This window comes from Anabrus simplex, chromosome 4 (assembly GCF_040414725.1).
Source record: "Anabrus simplex isolate iqAnaSimp1 chromosome 4, ASM4041472v1, whole genome shotgun sequence".
Classification (NCBI taxonomy): domain Eukaryota; kingdom Metazoa; phylum Arthropoda; class Insecta; order Orthoptera; family Tettigoniidae; genus Anabrus; species Anabrus simplex.
The window spans coordinates 299,890,453-299,912,489 of record NC_090268.1 but is presented as its reverse complement, the minus strand read 5'-3'; the positions used below and the strand labels follow the sequence as shown (position 1 = coordinate 299,912,489).

General features: G+C 39.3%; 1 protein-coding gene across 2 annotated transcripts in view; it reads left to right on the top strand.

The window, feature by feature from the left end:
- LOC136871910 (translation initiation factor eIF2B subunit epsilon) overlaps positions 1-22,037 on the top strand; it is a 152,366-nt gene that overhangs the window by 63,328 nt on the left and 67,001 nt on the right. For both annotated transcript variants that reach the window (XM_067145627.2, XM_067145628.2), the window contains exons 5-7: positions 259-503; positions 14,904-15,026; positions 15,108-15,442. In XM_067145627.2, the coding sequence (XP_067001728.2) occupies positions 259-503; positions 14,904-15,026; positions 15,108-15,442 (703 nt within the window). The remainder of the gene's footprint in view (positions 1-258; positions 504-14,903; positions 15,027-15,107; positions 15,443-22,037) is intronic.

Below are 22,037 nucleotides of genomic sequence, written 5' to 3'. Positions count from 1 at the left end.
AATGTTACTACCATGTCCTTCCCATATTCGCAATACCTTTCCATCATTTGACGCAATGTAAATATTGTACTGAAGAACTTAATTAAACAAAAATCTTTTCAAAGCGGTTGTAATTCGTACAGTGATAAATTGTGGTACCTAAATATTAGAACTATAATTCTTTATCTGTGAATCAGATCTTATTACTCCAGTTTTTGTCAGCAAGGTACCAGTGGTATATAAATCAGATCTAATTTATTTTGGTTTTCTTATTTTCAGGAGACATTCATGGACAATTCAAAAGTAGATATTCTGTACAGCCTACAAGATACTCACATTTCCATCTGCTCTCCTGCAGTTCCACCCTTGTTTTCGGACAACTTTGACTTCCAAACACGTGATGACTTTATACGAGGACTTCTGCTTAACGAGGAAATTCTAGCTAGTACCATATACTGGCATCGTCTAGAGGCTGCAGAATATGCTGCTTGTGTCACCAATTGGCACATGTACCAAGCAATCAGGTTTGATTATAAATTCATTGTCACTGTAAGTGTTAGAAGAAATATGTGATTATGATTGAATCTATTTTAGGAAAGTTAAAACATCCTCTCTGAACCATTATGCCTTGCTGCCAGATATTACTGTCTAACAAGAATCCTGGTCTACCTCTTTCTCCTTACCAAATGCACAGATCCTCTTCACTCATCCTAGATCTGTTTCCTTTCCACATTGTTGTGTAAAAGAATAGCCTATATCTGAAGTACATGACAACTCTATTTCCATTATGGTTCCTAATAAGGTGTTTTCATTGGTATCTTATTAAACAAACAGAAATCCATTGCACTGCTGTTTCTTTTTCTTCAAGTAAATCTATATAAATAAAATTATAATTACAGAGTGAGTTGGGTATGTGGTTTGGATCGCGAAGCTGTGAGCTTGCATTTGAGAGGTTGTGGTTTTGAACCCCACTGTTGGCAACCCCAAGGATAGTTTTCTGTGGTTTCCTATTTTCACACCAGCCAAATGTTGGGGTTGTACTTTGCCACAGACACTTCCTTCCCAGTCCTGGTATCCCTCTGAGTTGGTGTGATGTAGAGCAGTTGGGGGGGATTCCTAGATACTTCAATATTTTGCCTCTTCATTTTTATCATGAATTACATATTCAAAAATCAAAAGTAGGTTAATTTAAATTTTTTGCCTGTTTATTATTACATCATGGGCAAATGGCTAAACAGAATTTCCTGATCACTTAGCACTGGGCTGTGTATGTATTACTTGATTACTGTACAGTGACATAGTGATATCAAGGGGCCAAACAGGAATTGATTGATTTCTCTGTTAATATTAGTTGTATTGGAAAATTGTACATAATAAAACTTTTGTAGAATACAACTTCAGATCGTTTGTTTCATACTTTTTTTTTTTTACCCTATGAGAAATATTAACATTGATATTCATGGAACATTTACAGATTTCCACCTATATCTGCAAATATTAGTTCTATCTAAAAAGGGTTCATAATAAAATTTACAGAAAATACTATTTCTAGCCCTTTACATCTTATATATTTTTATTTTAAGAGCTATAATAATAGACTTATTTACAAATTTAGAATTTTATATCAAACTTCATCAATGGTGAGCATTGCTGATGTGGAAATATTATTCAGTCATCATGGTTACTAACAGGCAGTGGTGATAGTTGCCATGATTTTTTAAATTTTTTATATAAGCTGCAAAACCGTGTGGTCAATAGCCATTATTAAGCAGGAAGATAATGAAAATGACTGCTGAAAAGGGAGAAAAAGCATGAAGGTATGATCACTCAAACGATGGTGGGGGGAGGAAAAGCATGATAAGGTGTGGTGGGGGAAGAGGAGTTGCAGGCCTAGGCCTCAAGTGCCCTAATGTTGGCGAGCAAGAAGAATGATGGTCTACAGTGTGCTAGGCCTTTTTTTATTTTATTTTATTAACCTGCTTGAAATGACTGGTGACCTCAAGGATCCAGGATATTACAGCAAGTTTATACATCAATAGCGTAGGGTTGCTATAAATTAAAATGAAACATAAAAATCAAAGCAAGAGATTTTTGATTTGCAGCATTAGAGTGTTTTATGAGGAGGATGCCTGTAGATGATATCTCATGATCATGATTGATCCTTTCAGTGCTGTTAGAGTAACAAATAAGTTACAAGATTGTGAGCAACTGCAAATTGACCTCGATAATGTTGTGAGATGGACAGTAGGAAAGTTCCTTTTGGGGATCATTGTAAGTACCTAGGTGTTAATATAATGAAAGATCTTCATTGGGATACTCGCATAAATATGATTGTAAATAAAGGGTACAGATCTCTGCACATGGTTATGAGGGTATTTAGGGGTTGTAGTAAGGATGTAAAGGAGAGGGCTTATAAGTCTCTGGTAAGACCGCAACTAGAGTATGGTTCAAGCATATGGGACCCTCACCAGGATTACTTGTTTCAAGAACTGGAATAAATCCAAAGAAAAGCAGCTTGATTTGTTCTGGGTGATTTCCGACAAAAGAGTAGTGTTACAAAAATGTTGCAAAGTTTGGGCTGGGAAGACTTGGGAGAAAGGAGACTAGCTGCTCAACTAAGTGGTATGTCAATGTAGTTTGTCCGTTATTGGACATTATAAATTTTCCAGCTAACTCATTCCTGGTTGCCAGCATTTTGCCCCAGTGTGCTAAGTTGGGCTCATCAGTTGGTAAATAGCACACCCACCTAGACGCATAGCTAGTGCATACTGTGGAGGCCAAGGACCAAGGGGAATGTTTTCATTCCCCTTCCCGAAGGGAAGGGGCAGGCCACCTAGAAGGTTACGCCTTCTCTCTGGCCAGGAGATTTGGCGGGGTTGGAGGATTTGATGGAGTTGGAAGTGGGGGAGGAGATTTGCTATGTTGAAGGAGTTGGGAGGGGGTCCCGACCTCTTGGCTAAGTGTTTATTTTCTTTTCAAAATGTACATTCTGGTTAAAATTTCATTTTTTTTTTACATTGTGGTTTTAACGTCAATAATTGTTCATTTTCCATTATTTCTTGATTAGTGACGATTTCTATAATATTTTGAAATATATCCCTTACCCCCGTTTTTTTATTTAAAATTTTTTTTTTATTGGGGGTTTATTAGGATATTAACAATGGTGTTGTTATAGGTTATTTACATTACGTAGGTTATTTGCAATACATTTGTTGGTGACAGAGTTATTTACAATATTATTTACAGTTGTTGATACGAATGTATTTACACTTGTTGATTATCAAAATGTTTACATTGAGAATTTTTACAATTACTAGTTATTTACAGTTTTACAAGATTTATTGTTTGGTGTTATTACAGAGTTTTTACGTTGCTTGTAGTTGGTATTCTCTGCTTTTGAAACATACAAGAAGTACATTAATACATGGGTTTGTATTTTAACATTAATATCTGATGGTGGGAGGAGGTCGCCGAGGGCTCTTTTAGTATTTTGGATGTTTTACATGGGGTGGGATTTTTAAGGGGGTAGAGGGATTATAGAATTATGGGAGTTATGGTGAAGGGTTTTAGCGTCACAGCTTCCTTTTTCTTAAGTAGCACCTCCATCGGGTGGGGTGAGGGACCGGAAAAGATAGAACGGTGTTTGGGTAAGGTGGGGGTTGGGGGGTGGGTCTCCTCGTAGGAGTTGGTTAAGGGTTGGGTTGTCGCGGTGTGGGGCTCGGTGATAGGCTCGCTGGAACTGTGTAAGGATGTAGGAGTCTAGGGGTGGGAAGGGGAATATTGCGAGTAGGTCAGCCGTGGGGTATCGGAAGGGGAGTCGGAGGGCGTGACGGACTGTGCGGCGTTCTGTGGATAGTAGGGGGTGGTAAAGGTTCGAATGGGAGTTGGCAACGGCTGCCCAGGTGATTAGGCCATAGGTGATTTGGGGTCGTGTAGGATTTGTAGGTGTGTAGGAGTAGTGAGGATTTGAGACCCCACCGGGTCCCGGCTAGGCGGCGCACTAGCCGGCCTTGGGTGGCAGTCTTGGTTTTTAGGGATTGGAAGTGGGGGCGGAAGGTGAGGTGTTGATCGAATAGGATACCTAGGTGTTTTAGTGTGGGTTGTGTGCGGATAGGGGCTCTGCAGATCTGGAGTTGGAGGTTGTTTGGGTTGCGGGATACGCTGGTTTTTCCCCGTCTACGCCTGAAGAGGATGGACTGGGTTTTTTCTGGGTTGAGTTTTAGGTGCCACCGGTCGCACCATGTTAGGAAGGTATTAAGGTAGGGTTGGACTGCACGGTTGATGGCTTGGACTGTGGGTAAGGGGGCTAGGATGGCGGTGTCATCGGCGAACTGGAGGAGTTGGATGGGGGGAGGGGGTTGGGGGATGTCGGCCACAAATAGGATAAATAGGAGTGGGGAGAGGGGTGAGCCTTGCGGGACGCCTAATGTGAGGGCGAAGGAGGGTGAAAGTTGGTTCCTTATGGTTATTTCGGTTGAGCGATTTGTGAGGTAGGTGGAAATGAGGCAAACGTAGGAGGTAGGGAGGGCAAAGAACCTGAGTTTGAATAGGAGGGCGGGGTGCCAGAGAGAGTCGAAGGCTAGCTGGAAATCAAAGGTAATTAGGAGGGTAGGGCGGGCTCGGTTGAAATTGTTGGCTGTGGTTTGTGTGAGTCGGAGAAGTTGGTCTTCTGTGGAGAGTTTTGGGCGGAAGCCGAACTGGGATGTGGGGAGTAGATGGTTGGATTGTAGGTGGGGGTGGAGGCGACGGACCAGGATTTTGTCTAGGATTTTTGCTAGGACTGTGAGTTTGGAGGGGGGTTTGCCTGGTTTGGGGAATAGGAGCATTGTGGTGTGTTTCCAGGATGAGGGGTAGAATCCGGTGCGTAGGATGAAGGTACAGAGGTCGGCCAGTAGGGATAGTAGGCTTTGCGAGGCGTATTGGAAGTGGAGGTACCGGGTTTTATCTGGTCCTGGGGCAGTATTCCGGGATTTGGAAAGGACGGACTGTATTTCGGCCGGGGTGATGGGTGCGTCGAGAGGGTGGTTTGATAAGGCGTGGGTGTTAGAGGGTTTGAGTAGGGGTGAGGAGGCGTGGTTTAGATATAGGTCTGTGTTAGAGTTATCGAAGTGGGGGTCTCCGTGGGTGTTAAAACGCTGGCGGAAGGGCTGTGCGAAGACTTCCAGCTTTTCCTCGGATTTCGCTGGTGCTATGCCTCTGTGGATTATGGGGTAACGAGGTGTGGTTTTGGTGCCGAGGAGGGTGTGGAGTTTGGCCCAGAACTTGGCGGGATGGGATTGTAGGTTGTTGAGTTTGGAGCAGGTTTGGGACCAGGAGCGACGAGTATGGGCAGCCAGATAATTGCAGATAGTTCGGAAGATTTGACAGTGTAATTGAAGGAAGTATGGGTCTCAGGTGCGCATGAATTCTCGGTGATATGAATGGGACAGCTTTTGGAGATGTACGAAGCGGGAAGGGAGTCGGGGTCGGGATGGGGAGTGGAGTGTTGTGAGGATACTGGATTCTGATGCTGTGGTTAATGCAGAGAGAATGAATGTATTTATGTTATCTACAGATGGTTGGTCGGTAGGAGGGGGAGGGGGGTACTCGAGTGCTTGGTTGATTGTGGCTTGATAGGAGGGCCAATCGGCTTTGTGGAAGTTATGGATTGTCCTGGGAGGGGGGGGGGGGGGGAGGAGGGCGTGAGTTGGTTGTGGGATTTGGAGTAGGACCGGGAGGTGGTCGCTGCTGATGCTGGGAAATAGTTGTACTGTGATGAGGTGGATGAGGGAATTGTGGGCTATTAGAGCGTCTGGTGTGGTGTTGGAGGCGGGGCGGGTGGGACCAGGGAAGGGTATCAGGGAGCAATTCAGATCGCTTAGGAGGTTTTGTAGTTGGGTCATAGTGCAGGGGGATCGGTGGGTGAGGTTGAGGTCCGCCATGAGTATGAAGTGGGGGAAGGTGTCGCTAAGGTAAGTAATGAAGTCCAATGGAAGGGGGGTGTTTGACCGGTGGTATATGGTTGCTAGGTGTAGGATCCGGGAGCGGAAGTATATGGTAGTTATGACGGCTTCTGGGAAGTTGGGGGGGGGGGGGGGCGTTAGCGAGGGAGGAACAGACGGGAATGGCGGAACCCCTGCGCCCTATGTCGTGAGGGTGGTCGGCTCGGTGGATTGTGTAGCCGGGGAGGTGTGCTGTCTGGTAGGGACGTAGCATTGTTTCGTTGAGAAGGATTGCGTGGGTGGAGTATTGTGAAGTGAGGGCTTTTAGGTGCAGTCGTTTGGAGTGGAAGGATTGAATATTAAGGAAGAGGATGGAGATGGGTTCTGGGGGCCGGGATCGACGGGATGGGTTATGGGCCATGTTTATACTTGTGTTTCTAGACGGGTGAAGTGGAAGTGGGTGTTTAGCCCTGAGTGGGAGGTTAGGAAGTGGGCGTTGAGAGTTTGGTTGGCCGCTGCCTGGAGTTTAGCCAGAACCAGTGGTCGGTGGTAAGGATGAATGTTCATGAGTGACATAGTAACAAAGCGAATTATGTCCTCAAGGGTAGGAGGAGGGAAGATGGATTGGGTGGGTTGGGTGGGGGTATCTATTGTTTGAAATGGGGCTACGGGTTCAGGGCGATTTTCAGGTGGTTGCGGGCGGGCTTTACATTTGCGGGAGTAGGTGGGATGGTGTTCGCCGCAGGTGTTACATTTAGGTGGGCGCTGGGTGTTGGAGCATTGGGAGGTGGGGTGTGGTTGCAACTGTGTAGGCTACTTGGTGTCAATCCACTATGAGAGGCTTTGTCTCATTTCCAATAATTGTTGCCTGCCTGGCCATCAGTGACATAGATGTTGATTCCCGTAGGGAACCTGAAATATTTGTCCCGAAAGAGTAAATTTATAATACCAATGTAGTTAGTCCGTTATTGGACATTATAAATTTTCCAGCTAACTCATTCCTTGTTGCCAGCGTTTTGTCCCAGTGTGCTAATATACTTTGAAGGTTGAGTCAAATGTTCCACCTTTACAATACCAAGATTTTTTATTATCTAATTATTTACCTATTATTTTTAAAATATGACGGGACATGTTTCGTCAGCCACAAAAGTCTTTAAGAGAAAGCAACAAGGACAAGGACAAAGTAACACATTAATATAATTCGGGTAGCCGAATACGTCGATTAAAATGGTGAAGAGTGTTCAGGATTGCTCAGAGCACAACACTTGAAAATATATTGTTGACATTAAAATTAAAATTGTCCATATGGGATGATTCAGTAAAACTTGGCGTTAAAATTCTTCTTTTAGAAGGTGCTGTATTGACATCCAATTTTCTGTTGTGTCTGTGAAAGTTTGATAATGTGTTGCACAATGTTATATCCAGTAGAATAAAAACGATGTGTAAGGAATCCGATGAGCGGATGTTAAGGTCGTCTTATTGCCATGATGTTGACATTTCTTGCTGAAAAGTTAGGTGGAATATTTGAACATAATAACGTGTGTAGAATGTGCAGTAAAGGGCCGTAGAACGAGAATGATGGCTGTTGTTAGTATTAAAATAGGCGAGTTTTTGTATCTTGTGATATAAAGCAATAAATGAAAAAATATAGAGAGTGCGGCACATCTGATTACTTACGTTCTTGCCTGTCCGAGAGGGACTAGTTCAGCGTGGATGATTGTGGCTGCCTGGGGGCGAACTATGGAGGTCGTGTGTGAAGGGAGCTGGTGTGAGGGGAAAGTAGGGGAAGGTTAGCAGCAATACGCGGGGGCATTCAGTCAAGCAGAGGCTGTTAGTGCATGATGGTGCATGTGTTGCATGACTGTACATGGGAAGAACAGCGTGGAGTTGTGCTAAGTTGGGTTCATCAGTTGGTAAACTTAGCGCACTGGGGTGAAACGCTGGCAACCAGGAATGAGTTAGCTGGAAAATTTATAATGTCCAATAATGGACTAACTACATTGGTATTATAAATTTACTCATTTGGGACAAATATTTCAGGTTCCCTATGGGAATTCTATGTCATGAGTGGTATGTTCCGAACTGTCAGTGGAGAGATGGCGTTGAATGACATCAGTAGACAAATAAGTTTGTGTGGTGTCTTTAAAAGTAGGAAAGATCACAATATGAAGAAAAAGCTGGAATTCAAGATCACAAATTGGGGCAAATATTTGTTTATACGAGGGTGAGTCAATAAATAAGTCGCAAACATGTGTGTGCCTTATACCATTTGAAATTACGTGCGCAAGTTTATCCAGCAGATGGCAGCATATGTATGCTTGTCGTACGACATCTCGCAGGCACTCAGTCAGTCAGAGGCTGTTAGTACACGATGGTACATGTGTTGCATGACTGTACACGAGAAGAACAGCGTGCAGTTGTGCATTTTTTGTGGGCCAAAGGAATGTCCACAGAAGAAGTGCATCGTGAAATGCATCCCGTCTATGGTGAAAACTGTTTCTCACGGAAAGCTCTGTTCAATTGGATCGAGAAGTTTAACCCTGGAAGGAAAAGCATCAGAGATGGGGAGCATCCTATTCGTCCTGCGGAGAATGCTTCGAACATCCACTGTACAGTCCTGACTTAGCTCCCAGTGATTTTCATTGTTTGGGCCCCTAAAAAATAATTTGGATGGCCGTCATTTTGATACAGATGATGCCGTAATCTGTGAGGTTACACGTTAGCTGCGACAGCAACCAGAGATCTTCGTTGCTGCTGGCTTTCAAGGACTTGTAAAGAGATGGGATAAGTGCCTGAATGTACAGGGTGAATATGTCGAAAAGTGAAATAAATGCCAGAAAGTTACTTTGATTATTTTTGCCTCAATTCAGTTTTGCGACTTATTTATTGACTCACCCTCGTATGAAGAGGAGTTAGGGATTGGAATAACTTACCAAGGGAGATGTCCAATAAATTTCCCGTTTCTTTGCAATCATTTAAGAAAAGACTAGGAAAACAACAGATAGAGAGTCTGCCACCTGGGCGACTGGCCTAAATGCAGATCAGTAGTGATTGATTTTGATGTCTTTGTTGATTTCAAGTCTGTTGTAGAAATCAACAAAGAAATATTTTGTCCTAAATTGGTAAAATTTTTCTCATTTGATTAATTAGGATTCTTTCCAGTTCTTGAATCAAGTAATCCTGGTGAGGGTCGCATACACTGGAACCATACTGTAGTTGGAGTCTTACCAGAGACTTATATACCCTCTCCTTTACATTCTTACTACAACCCCTAAACACTCTCATAACCATGTGCAGAAATCTGTACCCTTTATTTACAATCCCATTTATGTGATTATCATGAAGATCTTTCCTTATATTAACACCTAGGTACTTACAATGATCCCCAAAAGGAACTTTCAACCCATCAATGCAATAATTAAAACTGAGAGGACTTTTCCCATTTATGAAACTCAAATCCTGACGTTTAACTCCGTTTATCATCATACCATTGCCTACTGTCCATCTCACAACATTATCAAAGTCATTTTGCAGTTGGTCACTTCTTGTAACTTATTTATTGCTCTATACAGAATAACATCATCTGCAAAAAATCTTATCTCTGATTACAGTTCTTTACTCATATCATTTATATTGTATATAAGAAAACATAAATGTTTAATAATACTGCCTTGAGGAATTGCCCTCTTAATTATTACAGGGTCAGATAAAGCTTCACCTACTCTAATTCTCTGAGATCTATGTTCTAGAATTATAGCCACCCATTCAGTCACTCTTTTGTCTAGTCCAATTGCACTCATTTTTGCCAGTAGTCTCCCATCATCCACCCTATCAGATGCCTTAGACAGGTCAATTGCGATACAGTCCATTTGACTTCCTGAATCCAAGATATCTGCTATATCTTGCTGGAATCCTACAAGTTGAGCTTCGGTGGAATAACATTTCCTAAACTCCAACTGCCTTCTATGGAACCATTTATGAATTTCACAAACATGTCTAATATAATCAGAAAGAATGCCTTCCCAAAGCTTGCATGCAATGCATGTCAAACTTACTGGCCTGTAATTTTCAGCTTTATGTCTATCACCCTTTCCTTTATACACAGGGCTAGTATAGTAACTCTCCATTCATTTGGTGTAACTCCTTCATGCAAACAATAATTAAATGAGTACTTCAGATATGGTACTATAACCCAACCCATTGTCTTTAGTATATCCCTCAAAATCTTATCAATTCCAGCTGCTTTTCTAGTTTTCAATGTTTGTATCTTATTGTACATTATGTTGTTGAAATGAAATGAAAATTGTAATACTTCATTAGTGTTAGTCCAGTCAATTCCTCTGTCTGGACATTATCCCTGTAACCAACAATCGTTACATACTGCTGACTGAATACTTCTGCCTTTTGAAGATCCTCACATACACATTCCTCTTGTTCATTAATGATTTCTGAAATGTCCTTCTTGGAACCTCTTTCTGCCTTAAAGTACTTATACATACCCTTCAATTTTTCACTAAAGTTTGTATGACTGCCAATTATGCTTGCCATCATGTTATCCTTAGCTGAGTTCTTTGCTAGATTCAATTTCATAGTAAGTTCCTTCAATTTCTCCTTACTTCCATAGCCATTTCTAACTCTATTTCTTTCCAACCTGCAACTCCTTAGTTTCTTTACTTCTCTGTTATAATATAGTGGGTCTGTACCTTTCATTACTACCTTTAAAGGTACAAATCTGTGGTCACATTCCTCATTCATTTCACTTCTGTTACTTGTGAACTACTTGCACCCCTTGCTCTTACTAAACAAGTATGAAATCACTTATCTCGGCAGTACTAACCAATGGTTTTAAGCTTTTCTAATTATATAAGAACAATAAATGCAGTTAAATTTAAACAGGCACTAACCCCAGATTAACTGTGATGCTTAGCTATTTAATACTTGTTCATTACTACATTAACATTAATGGCGCTCAGAACAATACAGATACCACTAGACTGTCCTTGATAAGAATAGTTTGTCTGCTGAAAGGTGAAAAAACCAACCCCCTACTCTATTGTATTCAAGTAGTAAAAAATGTGGAAGGACAAAAAAGAAATCAAGATGATGACTATCTCTACTTTTTCATTGACTCTGAACTGATGACATGGAATGGTTGGATAATAGGACAAGAATGATAATTTTAGAACTGCACTTCACAGAAACTTCAAGCATGTGCTCGTATACATTATATGTATAGAAATCTAACAGAAGGAGACAAACAAGCTTGATTTCTGGGCATGATGGGCCCAATCGTTAGACATTAACTCAAACAAATGACTCCTTTTAGAGAAAGTCTAATGTGAAAAGCCTAAAGATATACCCAGTCAAGGGGTTACGGCAGAAAGTATAGGAGACATGATCTTCATGTTAGATCATGAAGATAATTTGCATTCATATTAAACATTGGAAAGCAAGACAGTCTCTGATATTTAATCATTGTCTTGTTCAGGGAGTATTCCCAACTGTGTGGAAGCACGGTATCGTCATTCCTATTCCTAAGAAGAATTCTCCTAGTTTACCATCAGATTATCGCCCTATATCCATTCTCCCACCCCTTTCCAAAGTACTAGAACGCTTGGTACACGAACAAGTCCTCACTTACTTGACTAACTTCTCACTGCTTGACCCTTACCAATCTGGTTTCAAGAAAGGACACAGCACAACGACTGCCCTACTGAAAGTAACTGATGATATCCGACAGGCAATGGACACTCGACAAGTGACTGTGCTGGTTCTACTTGATTTTTCTAGTGCTTTTGATACTGTTGTTCCTCAACTGCTACTTTCAAAATTGGATTCATTAAATTTCAGCAAGACGGCAATAAACTTTTTCAGTTCGTACCTCAAAAATCGCCGTCAGTGTGTCAAAGTAAATAATAGCAGATCTGAGTGGCTTAACAAACCCCTCGGTGTCCCCCAAGGGTCTGTACTTGGACCATTGCTGTTTGCAATTTACTTACACGATGTTGCCAAATCGATTACACATTGCAAGTATCATCTTTATGCTGATGATCTGCAGATCTACTACCACTCAAGAACTGATAAAATTCAGAGTGCTGTAGAAAAAGTTAATGCTGATTTAAGTCTCAGAAGTAATTTTGCATTGAGTAACAATCTCAAAATTAATCCTCTTAAAACGCAAGCAATAATCATTGGTACTTCAAAAAACTTACACGTCTTAAAACAATACGAAATTCCTCCTGTAGCACTAAACAATACCATTATTCCATTTTGTGAAACAGTTATGAATCTTGGTGTGGCTATAAGCGAAACATTGAACTGGTCGCAACATGTGATGAAAGTGTGCCAAAAGGTATATCAAAGCCTGCATCCTCTGAAGCGGTTTAAAAATATATTTCCTCGGTCCTTGAAAATAAAGCTCATTCAATCACTCTTGTTTCCAATTCTCGAATACTGTGATACAGTTTTTATTGACATCAATAACGAGCAAAGCATGAGACTGCAATGTGCCCAAAATGCATGCATCAGGTATGCATTCGACATACAACCATACGCCCATGTATCCCCATTCTATACACAATTATCTTGGTTACGACTGAATGACAGACGTAGACTCCACGCAACTACTTTGGTGTATCAAGTGCTTTCTGGAAACACTCCTCCTTACCTATCCACCAGATTTCGCTACCTTAGTTCCCTGCACCTGTTCAATACCCGGTCAGGCTGTACGCTAGAAATTCCTGTGCATCGAACCGCAACCTACAACAGATCGTTCACAATCTCCGCCACGAGCTGGTGGAATGAACTCCCCAATGACATCAGGGAAGCTAAATCTAAGACAAAATTTAAAATCCTTTGCCAGCGTCATCTTTTAAGCATTTCCAGTCTTTCTTGAGTGTGAATGGGATGCATGAATGAGAGTGAATATGGTTGTTATTGCAATGTGTTCCTGTATATAATTTAGTTATACTTTACTCACCTTAGTTTAGTTAGTGATACTTTAGTTGCTTTAATTATACTTGAGGTTGTAAAGATTTCATATGTTTAAATTTTATGTAAAATATACATTGTATATACATGAAGTGGTTAAGTGTAAGAAAGGGCCGGGAGCCCTAACTTCGCCACAATAAAGACGCTTTAATAATAATAATAATAATAATAATGAAAATACATGCTAGTACTGTATTTACACATAAAAGACCTCAACAAGATCTCTTGCATTTTATTCATAAGATTAATAGTTCTTTTAAATTTCATTGCAGATAGCCTCAAATCTAATATCTTGTAGCTTGAAAAGAGGTAAAGCATGTATGATATGAAAATTAGTATTTCCGAGACTACAATGATGTGGAGAGGGAAGAAGCCTAAGAGGATTGAATGTTAGGTAGTTAATATGAAACCAGAACATTTCAAGTACAGTATTTAGGATGTGTATTCTCTTGATGGTAGTATACTAAGTGAATTTAAATCAGAGTATAGCACAGCTAATGAAGTGAGCTTGCCGTTGTGATCAACAGTATTCTGTAGGAAAGAAGTCTGTTCCCAGATGAAACAATCTTTACATCAGTATCTTTTCAGACCAAATCCGCTGTCTTCTCTTCTTCTTCATCCATTCCCTTTTCCAGATTCTCTCTGGGTAGGGTAGTATACCCAAGCCCCTCCACCTCTTTCAACCATTCCTTTTCTAGTACATTTTTGCTATCGACTCCTCTATTTGCAATACAGTCCACAACAGAGCTCCGTCCCATTCTAGGCCAGCCTCTTTGCAGTCTCTGTATCCACGAATGTTCTCTTTGGTATTCTATCTCCTGGCATTCTCATCATGTGTCCAATCAACTCTGCTGTATGAGAGTGAAAGCTGGGTGGAATGTCTTGTTCATAAATTGGAAGTAACAGATGTGAAAATAGCAAAAATGATTGCTGGTTCAAACAGATGGGAACAACAGGAAAGTATTCAGAATGGTGAGATAAATGCTAAGTTAGGAATAAACTTGTCGGATGAAACTCTATGCATAAATTAACTGGCTTTGGTGATGTGGTGAATGAAGGGAGATAGGTTATGTAGGAGAATAATGGTCTCTGTCACGGAGAGTAAGAGAAGTAGAAGTAGACCAAGGCAACAGTTGATTCAATTTTTAATGATTCATTGGTAAGAGGTTTATAATTAAATGTCAATAAAAACTGTATCACAGTATTCGAGAATTGGAAACAAGAGTGATTAAATGAAGTCATGGAGCTACTTGCATGAAAGAAAACAAGGATTGTGGAGGTGCTTATTTAATTCACAGAGGCTTGAAGACTGAACGCTGAAAGGTAGAAGATGAAGATAATTTAATTAAATAATTTTTTTCTGTTTAACTTTTATACTAGCTTTTATTTTTGCTTGGAATGCTCATTTTTGTTCCATAGTCTCTTTGTTCATATTGCAGTAGAAATTAATGTGATGGTGGCATTACTCAATCTTTAATATGAAATTATAAAAGAACTACCGTACTTCTGCTGCTGCTTTTCCCACACTCTGGCGTTTTTGTTGGTGCAAGTTGTGTTAAGCATGTCAACATGGCCCTGTTGTATGGCTGGATGACCTTCCTGATGATATATCTATTATTGCGTATTTCTTTGGTGGTTGGTAGTATGATGAGGTGTATGCATATGGAGTGGTATGTGTCAGTCCCCAAGCCAGAGAAATTAGCTGAACATTGCTAAAACCCTTGAGCTGGCTGGGAATCAAATCTTGAACCCTCTGAACTAAAGATCACAATGTTGACCATTCAGCCGAGCAGTTACACAAATTATTAAAAAGAACTTGGTGACTAATTACAGAAGGACATGACAATCTTCCCTGCGCACTGTAAATGAGAAATGAGTTACATCTGTTGCTTGAAGTCTTCCTCTTGTATATTATATCACGGACTAGAGAATGACCATATAATTCTTAGTATTATGTATAGTCAGAAAATTTTTCTTATTCCTTTTTATAACATTTAAAAAAATTTTTTGCAGTCATGATGTTATACATCGATGGGCATACCCTTTAGTCCCAGACTCATCGCTATCTACATTGAGTGAACCATATATGTATCTGCGTCACAACGTGTACCGGCAAAAAACAGCTACTCTTTCCAAGTATGTAAACACTCGAGAAGAATATTTGTGATTACGACATCTTTAATTTGACAATGTCGGTAATATGTTGTTTGCTTCTAGGGGCTGTGTACTCGAGGAAGATGTTGTGATGGCGGAAGGTACAACTGTTGGTGAGAACACTTGCATCACCCGATCAGTTATTGGAAAGGGATGTAAAATTGGCAAAAATGTGACTGTATCCAACTCTTATTTATGGGATAATGTAGTGGTTGAAGATAATTGTTGTATTGACTTCTGTGTGGTTGCTCATGGTGCGGTAATTAAATCAGACTCAAAGCTAAGTGGTGGCTGTATTCTGGCCCCAGGAGTAGTGTTGGGACCAAACAAACAAATGAAAGCAGCTTGGGTTGTAGCTAGCCCAGTTGTAATTAAGGACGACTTTAATGAGGAAGAAAGTGAGTATACACATATTATATCAGTATCATATGACATGTCAGGTTCATCATATCTTATACAGAGTATATGCAATATGGATTTAGACTGCTAGACAGGTTTTCATAGGCACTAAGTGTGCAAAATTAAGTTTTCTTGTTGTTGCTGTTGTTGCTATTGTTGTTGTAAATTGGTATCAGAGTAGTGAAATATTTTAGTTGTTTACAGATATATGTACAAGAAATTTTCTTATTGGAATACTGTAATATAAATGAATAATCCCCATCATCAAATTATCCTTTCACTCTAATTTTTGGAAGGGAATTTTTTAAAAATATTTGTTTAGCTTTTTTAAACACACTATATTGAAAACCGCAACATACTACAGTGCAGTAAAATGTGAAATCATGAAGCAACTCCTTGCATTGTAATCTGCATTAGTATACTCCATCAGCATTTCAAAATACAGTATACTGGTATCTGGTGTGCATTACCAATTGGCAAGAATAAGTATGAACTTTTCTGGTGCCAGCCATAGCAAATCTGTGGATATTGGCAGTCTTTTCTTCATAATTGGCTGGGAGATGTTACGCAATGCTAGTTTTCCTACGGAAACTGAAGTTATTTTGTTCAAAAAGCAGCATGAACCATCTACGCCTAGCCTTACAACCCGTAATTGTTTCATTCTTACTATTGCTGTAGCTTTCAGCCAACACATTTCACTTGTAACTGCACATCCAGACTGTCTCATTGCAGTCACATGTTTGATTTTTGAAGTATTCACTGGAGATGTGGCAATGCTGTATGTTATGCCCATGCTTCCTGGATCGTGTAGTTCTAGCTACCGAATAGTGGGATGATCTATTGTGTTTTGTTTATCGAAGGACATCACGTGACCGCGCGCAACATTTTTTAGGTTAAAAGATAGTCCATATTGTATTTGGTTATCAGAATGGATAACAAAACAGCGAACTGAGACGGCACCTGCAACAACTTGTGTTGAAGTAGATGCACATATTATAGAGCAAGCAGACTGACACAGTTTCTCATCAGAATATGAATGACGTGGGAAAAGCTTGTTGTGAACAATACAAACTGCGAAAATGGTCAGAGTCTAATCTTCTTAATATAATATGTTTTTAGCTATCCAGGTACTTGAACCTATACAAATATTCATCCAAATGTAGAATATCTAGCCTTACAACGCTTTTAATGATTTGACAAATATATCCGTAGCCGTTACGTTGTAATAGGCCTAATTACTTTCCCAAGAAAATGTAAATAGTGTGTTGTGATGTGCGATGCCATCATTTCAGAAACTTCTGATATAATCCGGCAAACAATTGGTTGACTAACCTGATGTACTTAGCACAATCAATATTAAAATAAATGGTGGTAGTGCAACACATTCATTTTTCTTATAACTCGGTATAGTTCTTTACTATTCCATAGGCCTACAGTCTTGATAACTTATCAACTTGTATCACGTTTCCAATTAATTAAGCGAAATATCGGTAATGACTCACAAGAATCGTAGCAACCATCCTAGATTACAGCATAATCAAAATCAATGATAAACACATGCAGAAAGGTAGTTTAAACAAATGGGGTGTCACAAGGAGATCCCGTAAGCCCACTGCTGTTCAATGTAGCAATAGCAGACATCACATGAGTAATGCCAGACTCTCTCGCAACCACTCTTTTAATGTATGTTGTCACATGAGTAATGCTGGACTCTCTCGCGACCACTCTTTTAATGTACACTGATGATACGGCACTGGGATTGTGTTCCAAGACAGAACTCCTGATGATAATGATGAAGATTGAAGCATGGACAGCAGAAAACAAATTTGAGATTAACCAGGAAAAGATGGTTTAGATGGTGTTCAGAAAAGGTGGCAAGATGTCCATGGATTGTGCTATAATGCTAAAAAATAAACCACTAGAAATAGTCAAGATATTCAACTACTTGGGCATCACCTTTCAACTGAACATGGCATCCTTTAATACTATTGCTCAACACACCGAAAACATTATTCAGGACTGTATTAGCCCCGATTCTCATATTCGGAATTAAAATAATCTGGGAGAATCTAACAATGAGGGACCTGGAGAAGATAGTCAAAGCAAGATTCCTCAAGACGGTCTTAGGAGTAGGTGAATCGGTACTTTCTAGACTTGTTTATGTTCTAGTCCGGGAAATTTATTTCGTTGAAGATCTATGACTCAATCTACCATTGCCATCTATCAGCCCATACTGAGCTCTTAAAGAAAGAAAAAAAAACTGCTAAGGAATTTTCACCACAAAATATATGCAAAGGAAAAAATACCATAATCCAACAGATGACTGTGTTTGTACCCTGAATCATGACTTGTGTGATGGCTATCATCTCCTGAAGTGTAAAAACTGACAGAAGTCACTGACGGAATACAGCAAAGAGTGAATTTTCACAAAATCTCAGTACTAATTTGTGTGTTTCTTGTTGTTGTTGTTGTTGTTGTTATTATTATTATTATTATTATTATTATTATTATTATTATTATTATTATTATTATTATTATTATACAAACGGTGCTTCTACGTATTCATTGTTGTACTAAACAATGTGTATACAGTAAAACCTTCATTAACCAAATCTCTATCAACTGAAAATTGGTTTAGTGAAATGTTCAAGTGAATTTTTGTTAACTGTTTTAAGTTATACTATGTACTTTGTTCATGGAATACAAAATTTTCTTGTACTAGTTAAACCCATCCTTATTTATTTATTTATTTATTTATTTATTTGTTTGTTTGTTTGTTTGTTTGTTTGTTTGTTTGTTTGTTTGTTTGTTCCTACGATGGACCACGTGGTTCTTAACTCTGGTGAGCTCTTTTCTTCCTCTTAGCCCAGTATTCCTTCATTCTAGCGCTATGGATGTCTTTTCTTTCTTGAGTCCATTTCACTCCTACTCTTTGATGCAGTGATTTAGTTTGTATTGTAGGTCTTTCTGCACTAAATTCGTCCATTTGGCATTTGTTGCTTTCTCTCTAGATACAGTGTTGAAGATTCTTGAAGTGAGTCTCTGGCTGTCCATCCTGACAACGTGAGCATAGAACATTAGTCTTCTCTTCTTCATAGCTGTTGTAATGCTATCTATTTTACTGTACAGTTCCTTGTTGTCCCTGATTCTGTAGCCATCTCCTTCTCTAATGGGACCCATAATCCTTTTGAGGATCTTTGGCTCTTTCAGTTCCAGTTTTCTGAGTTGTCCTTTCCGGGTCATGTTTAGGCATTCTGAGCGTACAGTACAGATGGTCTTACTACGGTGTTATAGTGTCTAAGTTTAAGATTCAAGGGGATAGATTTAGACTTGTATATGTTCTTACAAAGATGATAAGCTCTTTCTAATTCAGTGCATCTACTCTTCATTGCAAGGTCCTCATTAACATTTTGTGCCGTTTCACAATTCTTTATAAGAGCTAGAGCAACAAAGATGGAGTCTCTGCGGTCAAAATCTCAAATAAAATACATTTAACGTCAGTACGGGCCAAATTATAAGTCTTTTCGTCAGTCGGTTACAGTAATCGCCGCGTTTAGAAGGCGCAGAAAAAAATGACAGATGGACATTATTTGAAACCATTATTCAAGAAAAAAGATGCTCATCTTTTACTATCTAATCTAACTTCGGTGTATTAAAAGGACATAAAATTCATTTTAAAAGAATTTTCCAGCGGAGTGATATATTGGAGATTTGGAAACGAAGATTAATTCCCGACTACACACTGTTTGGCGGAAATCAAGATTTAAACGCCGCGCGAGAGATTTAATACGAGAAACAATAAGAGATAAGATATACTACTGTGGAACTACGTCACGCAGTGACGCAAGCCCTTGATGAAATTTGCCCGACACCGGTTGACATCGAAAGACACTCACGGACCAGTAATTGAATGCATTTCGGCTGATAAAAGACGGCGGAAAGAAATTTATCTTCGAATCAGAATATACCGAATATATGTCTTAGACAATTCTGGACTATTTATTGATTTAACTTGTCCCAGTAAAAACCTGTGTAATCTGAGCAACGCAAGAGCTATAGTACTTGGAAAATGTCATCAATGAGTCACATATTTTATCATTGTTTTGTTCCATACGCACGAGTTTTCAACATGGGTCTGTAAGGAAGCAAGGCGATGCTGCTTGGATCCTGACAAGGCGAGACGATGTTGGCTATCACGGATGACCAGTGAGCGATGATGAGAAGCCACGATGTACCCAACCACTTGTGGAGGAACCAGATGACCAGTTCCTAGTCTCAGATGTCCGGAGAGGAGGAAACGCCGAGACCATCTTGAGCAAAGCTAAGTCCAATATCCAAGTCGTTTTCGTAAGTAAGAAGATATTATTCCTTTATTTGCTTGGTAATATTTATTGTGCGAACACAGTGTGTGAATATACATCTATCTAAATTGATTGGAAGTAGGTACTCATCCGTACGAAACGTCAATTCCATTTGTAGGCGTGGTCACCAAGTGATGTTTCGATCGTAATGTTTTCCAGAGATATGCGTGAAGAGATCGCTAAAATTATTATTATTATTATTATCAGCGATGTGTAAAGAATAAAAGTAGGCATTTATATATGCGTGTCATAAACTTAAGCAACGTCAAATTTGTTCGAGATCATGCATAGGATTTGTGTTATGAAGGAATGGCTGTAGACTATTCCAGGTTACGTTAAATTTGGCACTATGACTGTAATGAATAAAGTAGGCATTTTAGTAATGTCGCGGCATGTTGATATGCAAATCAAGGTAATGAATTACGTGATGAAGTGATAGTGTGGTTATATGAAATGAGAGTAATAATTAACGCGTCATGAATATGATATAGAGTTGTTGATGATGTATGATGGTTGTAGTTATTATTTCTTCGAGAGAGAGTCATAGTTGCATGAAATAAGGTCTCATGACTTCAAATGTTATAAGTGAGAAGATCACTGATTTCTCGCCTATTTCACGCAATGATTTTAAGCCTACGCATTTTATCTAGCTCAAGACATGATCTCAGGACGTGTAGTGCAATGTTTCTTTTATCCATATTAAGTTACTTGGAGAAGCAAATGTTTACTCTGGATAGATTGGAGCCTTCACTGATTCGCTTAGGAAGATCTCGAGAACTCACACTAAATAATTACATTTCTGTAGAAATTTCAATCTATAGGCCGATCACTGGTGACCTAGGTTTTCGAAGGAGAAGCATTTCTTTTAGCTGGAGATAGTGTCATCCGCTTAAGTAGATTTTCAATTGGTAGCATGTGTTATTATAACCCTGTATAACCAGTGTGGTGACGTTTCTGGCTACTTCATACGCACGTAGTCTATGTCAATAAGATAAGGTCATATTACCTTAAATTCATGAATTAAATCTTGCGAAGATGTTACTTATTGGATGATTACGACTTACAATGGACGTAGCTTAGCTCTTGATGTGTAACACCAGGAAATATGAGTGTCTAAAAAGCGACTAGATAGGCAGAGAACAATATTTAAGACGTAAAACATATACGTGTGTACTTGTCAGAATAACGCAAGAAGAGTTTATAATAGTCTTATTAATGGTCTTAAACCTACAGACAGCCAATCAGTCAGTTAAAATTTAAGTAATATGACAGTTTTTAGAATAGATATCAAGTGTTAATCACCATAATTTAATGCGATTTCCAAGGACGGTTGACTTAAACAATGGAACTCCATTTCTTGACTGAATGATGGCTCAGAAATTCCATATGCGATTCTTTATTTCTCAAAGGAATACAATTAGAAGGACTATAAATAATAGTTGATAGGAGTTTTCTTTTCTTTTCTGTGGATGCATCCTACATTTTTAATGTAAATAAATTTTATGTTTTATTTTCTTGCCAAGAAGGCACTTGTAAATACTACTAGCAGTGTTCAATTTAATTTATTTACTCATCACCCAACTCGCTAGGTGAATTGTAAGAGAAGGATAGGGCAGTTTCCTTTTAAGAATCTTCCCACATGTGTCATGTCATTTACATTATTAATGGATGATTTCTGAGATGAATGAGTACTAAGAAAGGAAGCTTTTACGCCGAGAAGACATTCAATCATTTAGGGTGAAGTCGAAAGACGTGATGTTTTTTTTCAAAGTTATCGACGGATATGGATTACTAGGTAGACAATGAATCACTCATTACAAAGGTTACTTAATTAGTAAAATTTTGAACTAATTTCTTGAATATCTGGTTTAATATTTAAATAAATTTTGTATGGTAAAACCTAAAAACTTTTTCTCTGTGTTCCTAGCATAAGGTTTAGTTGTAAGACTATAGTAGTAACGATCGATGACGATTTTCTTAAGAATTAATGAGAATGGTACCTAACTAAATACGAGTAAGAGACGTCTTTCTGCGTTAGTTAGAGAATACCGTTGATTGACCTGGACGTCTTTCCGTTGCGGAACTCATACCCGTAGAACTCAATCACCTGATTTATTGAAGTAGAGCTAGTCTGGATCTCTTGTGTCCTTGCCTGGACGCGGGAACGGCGCAATTTGGGGTTATCCATTCTCCAAGATATTTGAATGAGTTGGCCTTGTGTATTATTTTGTCC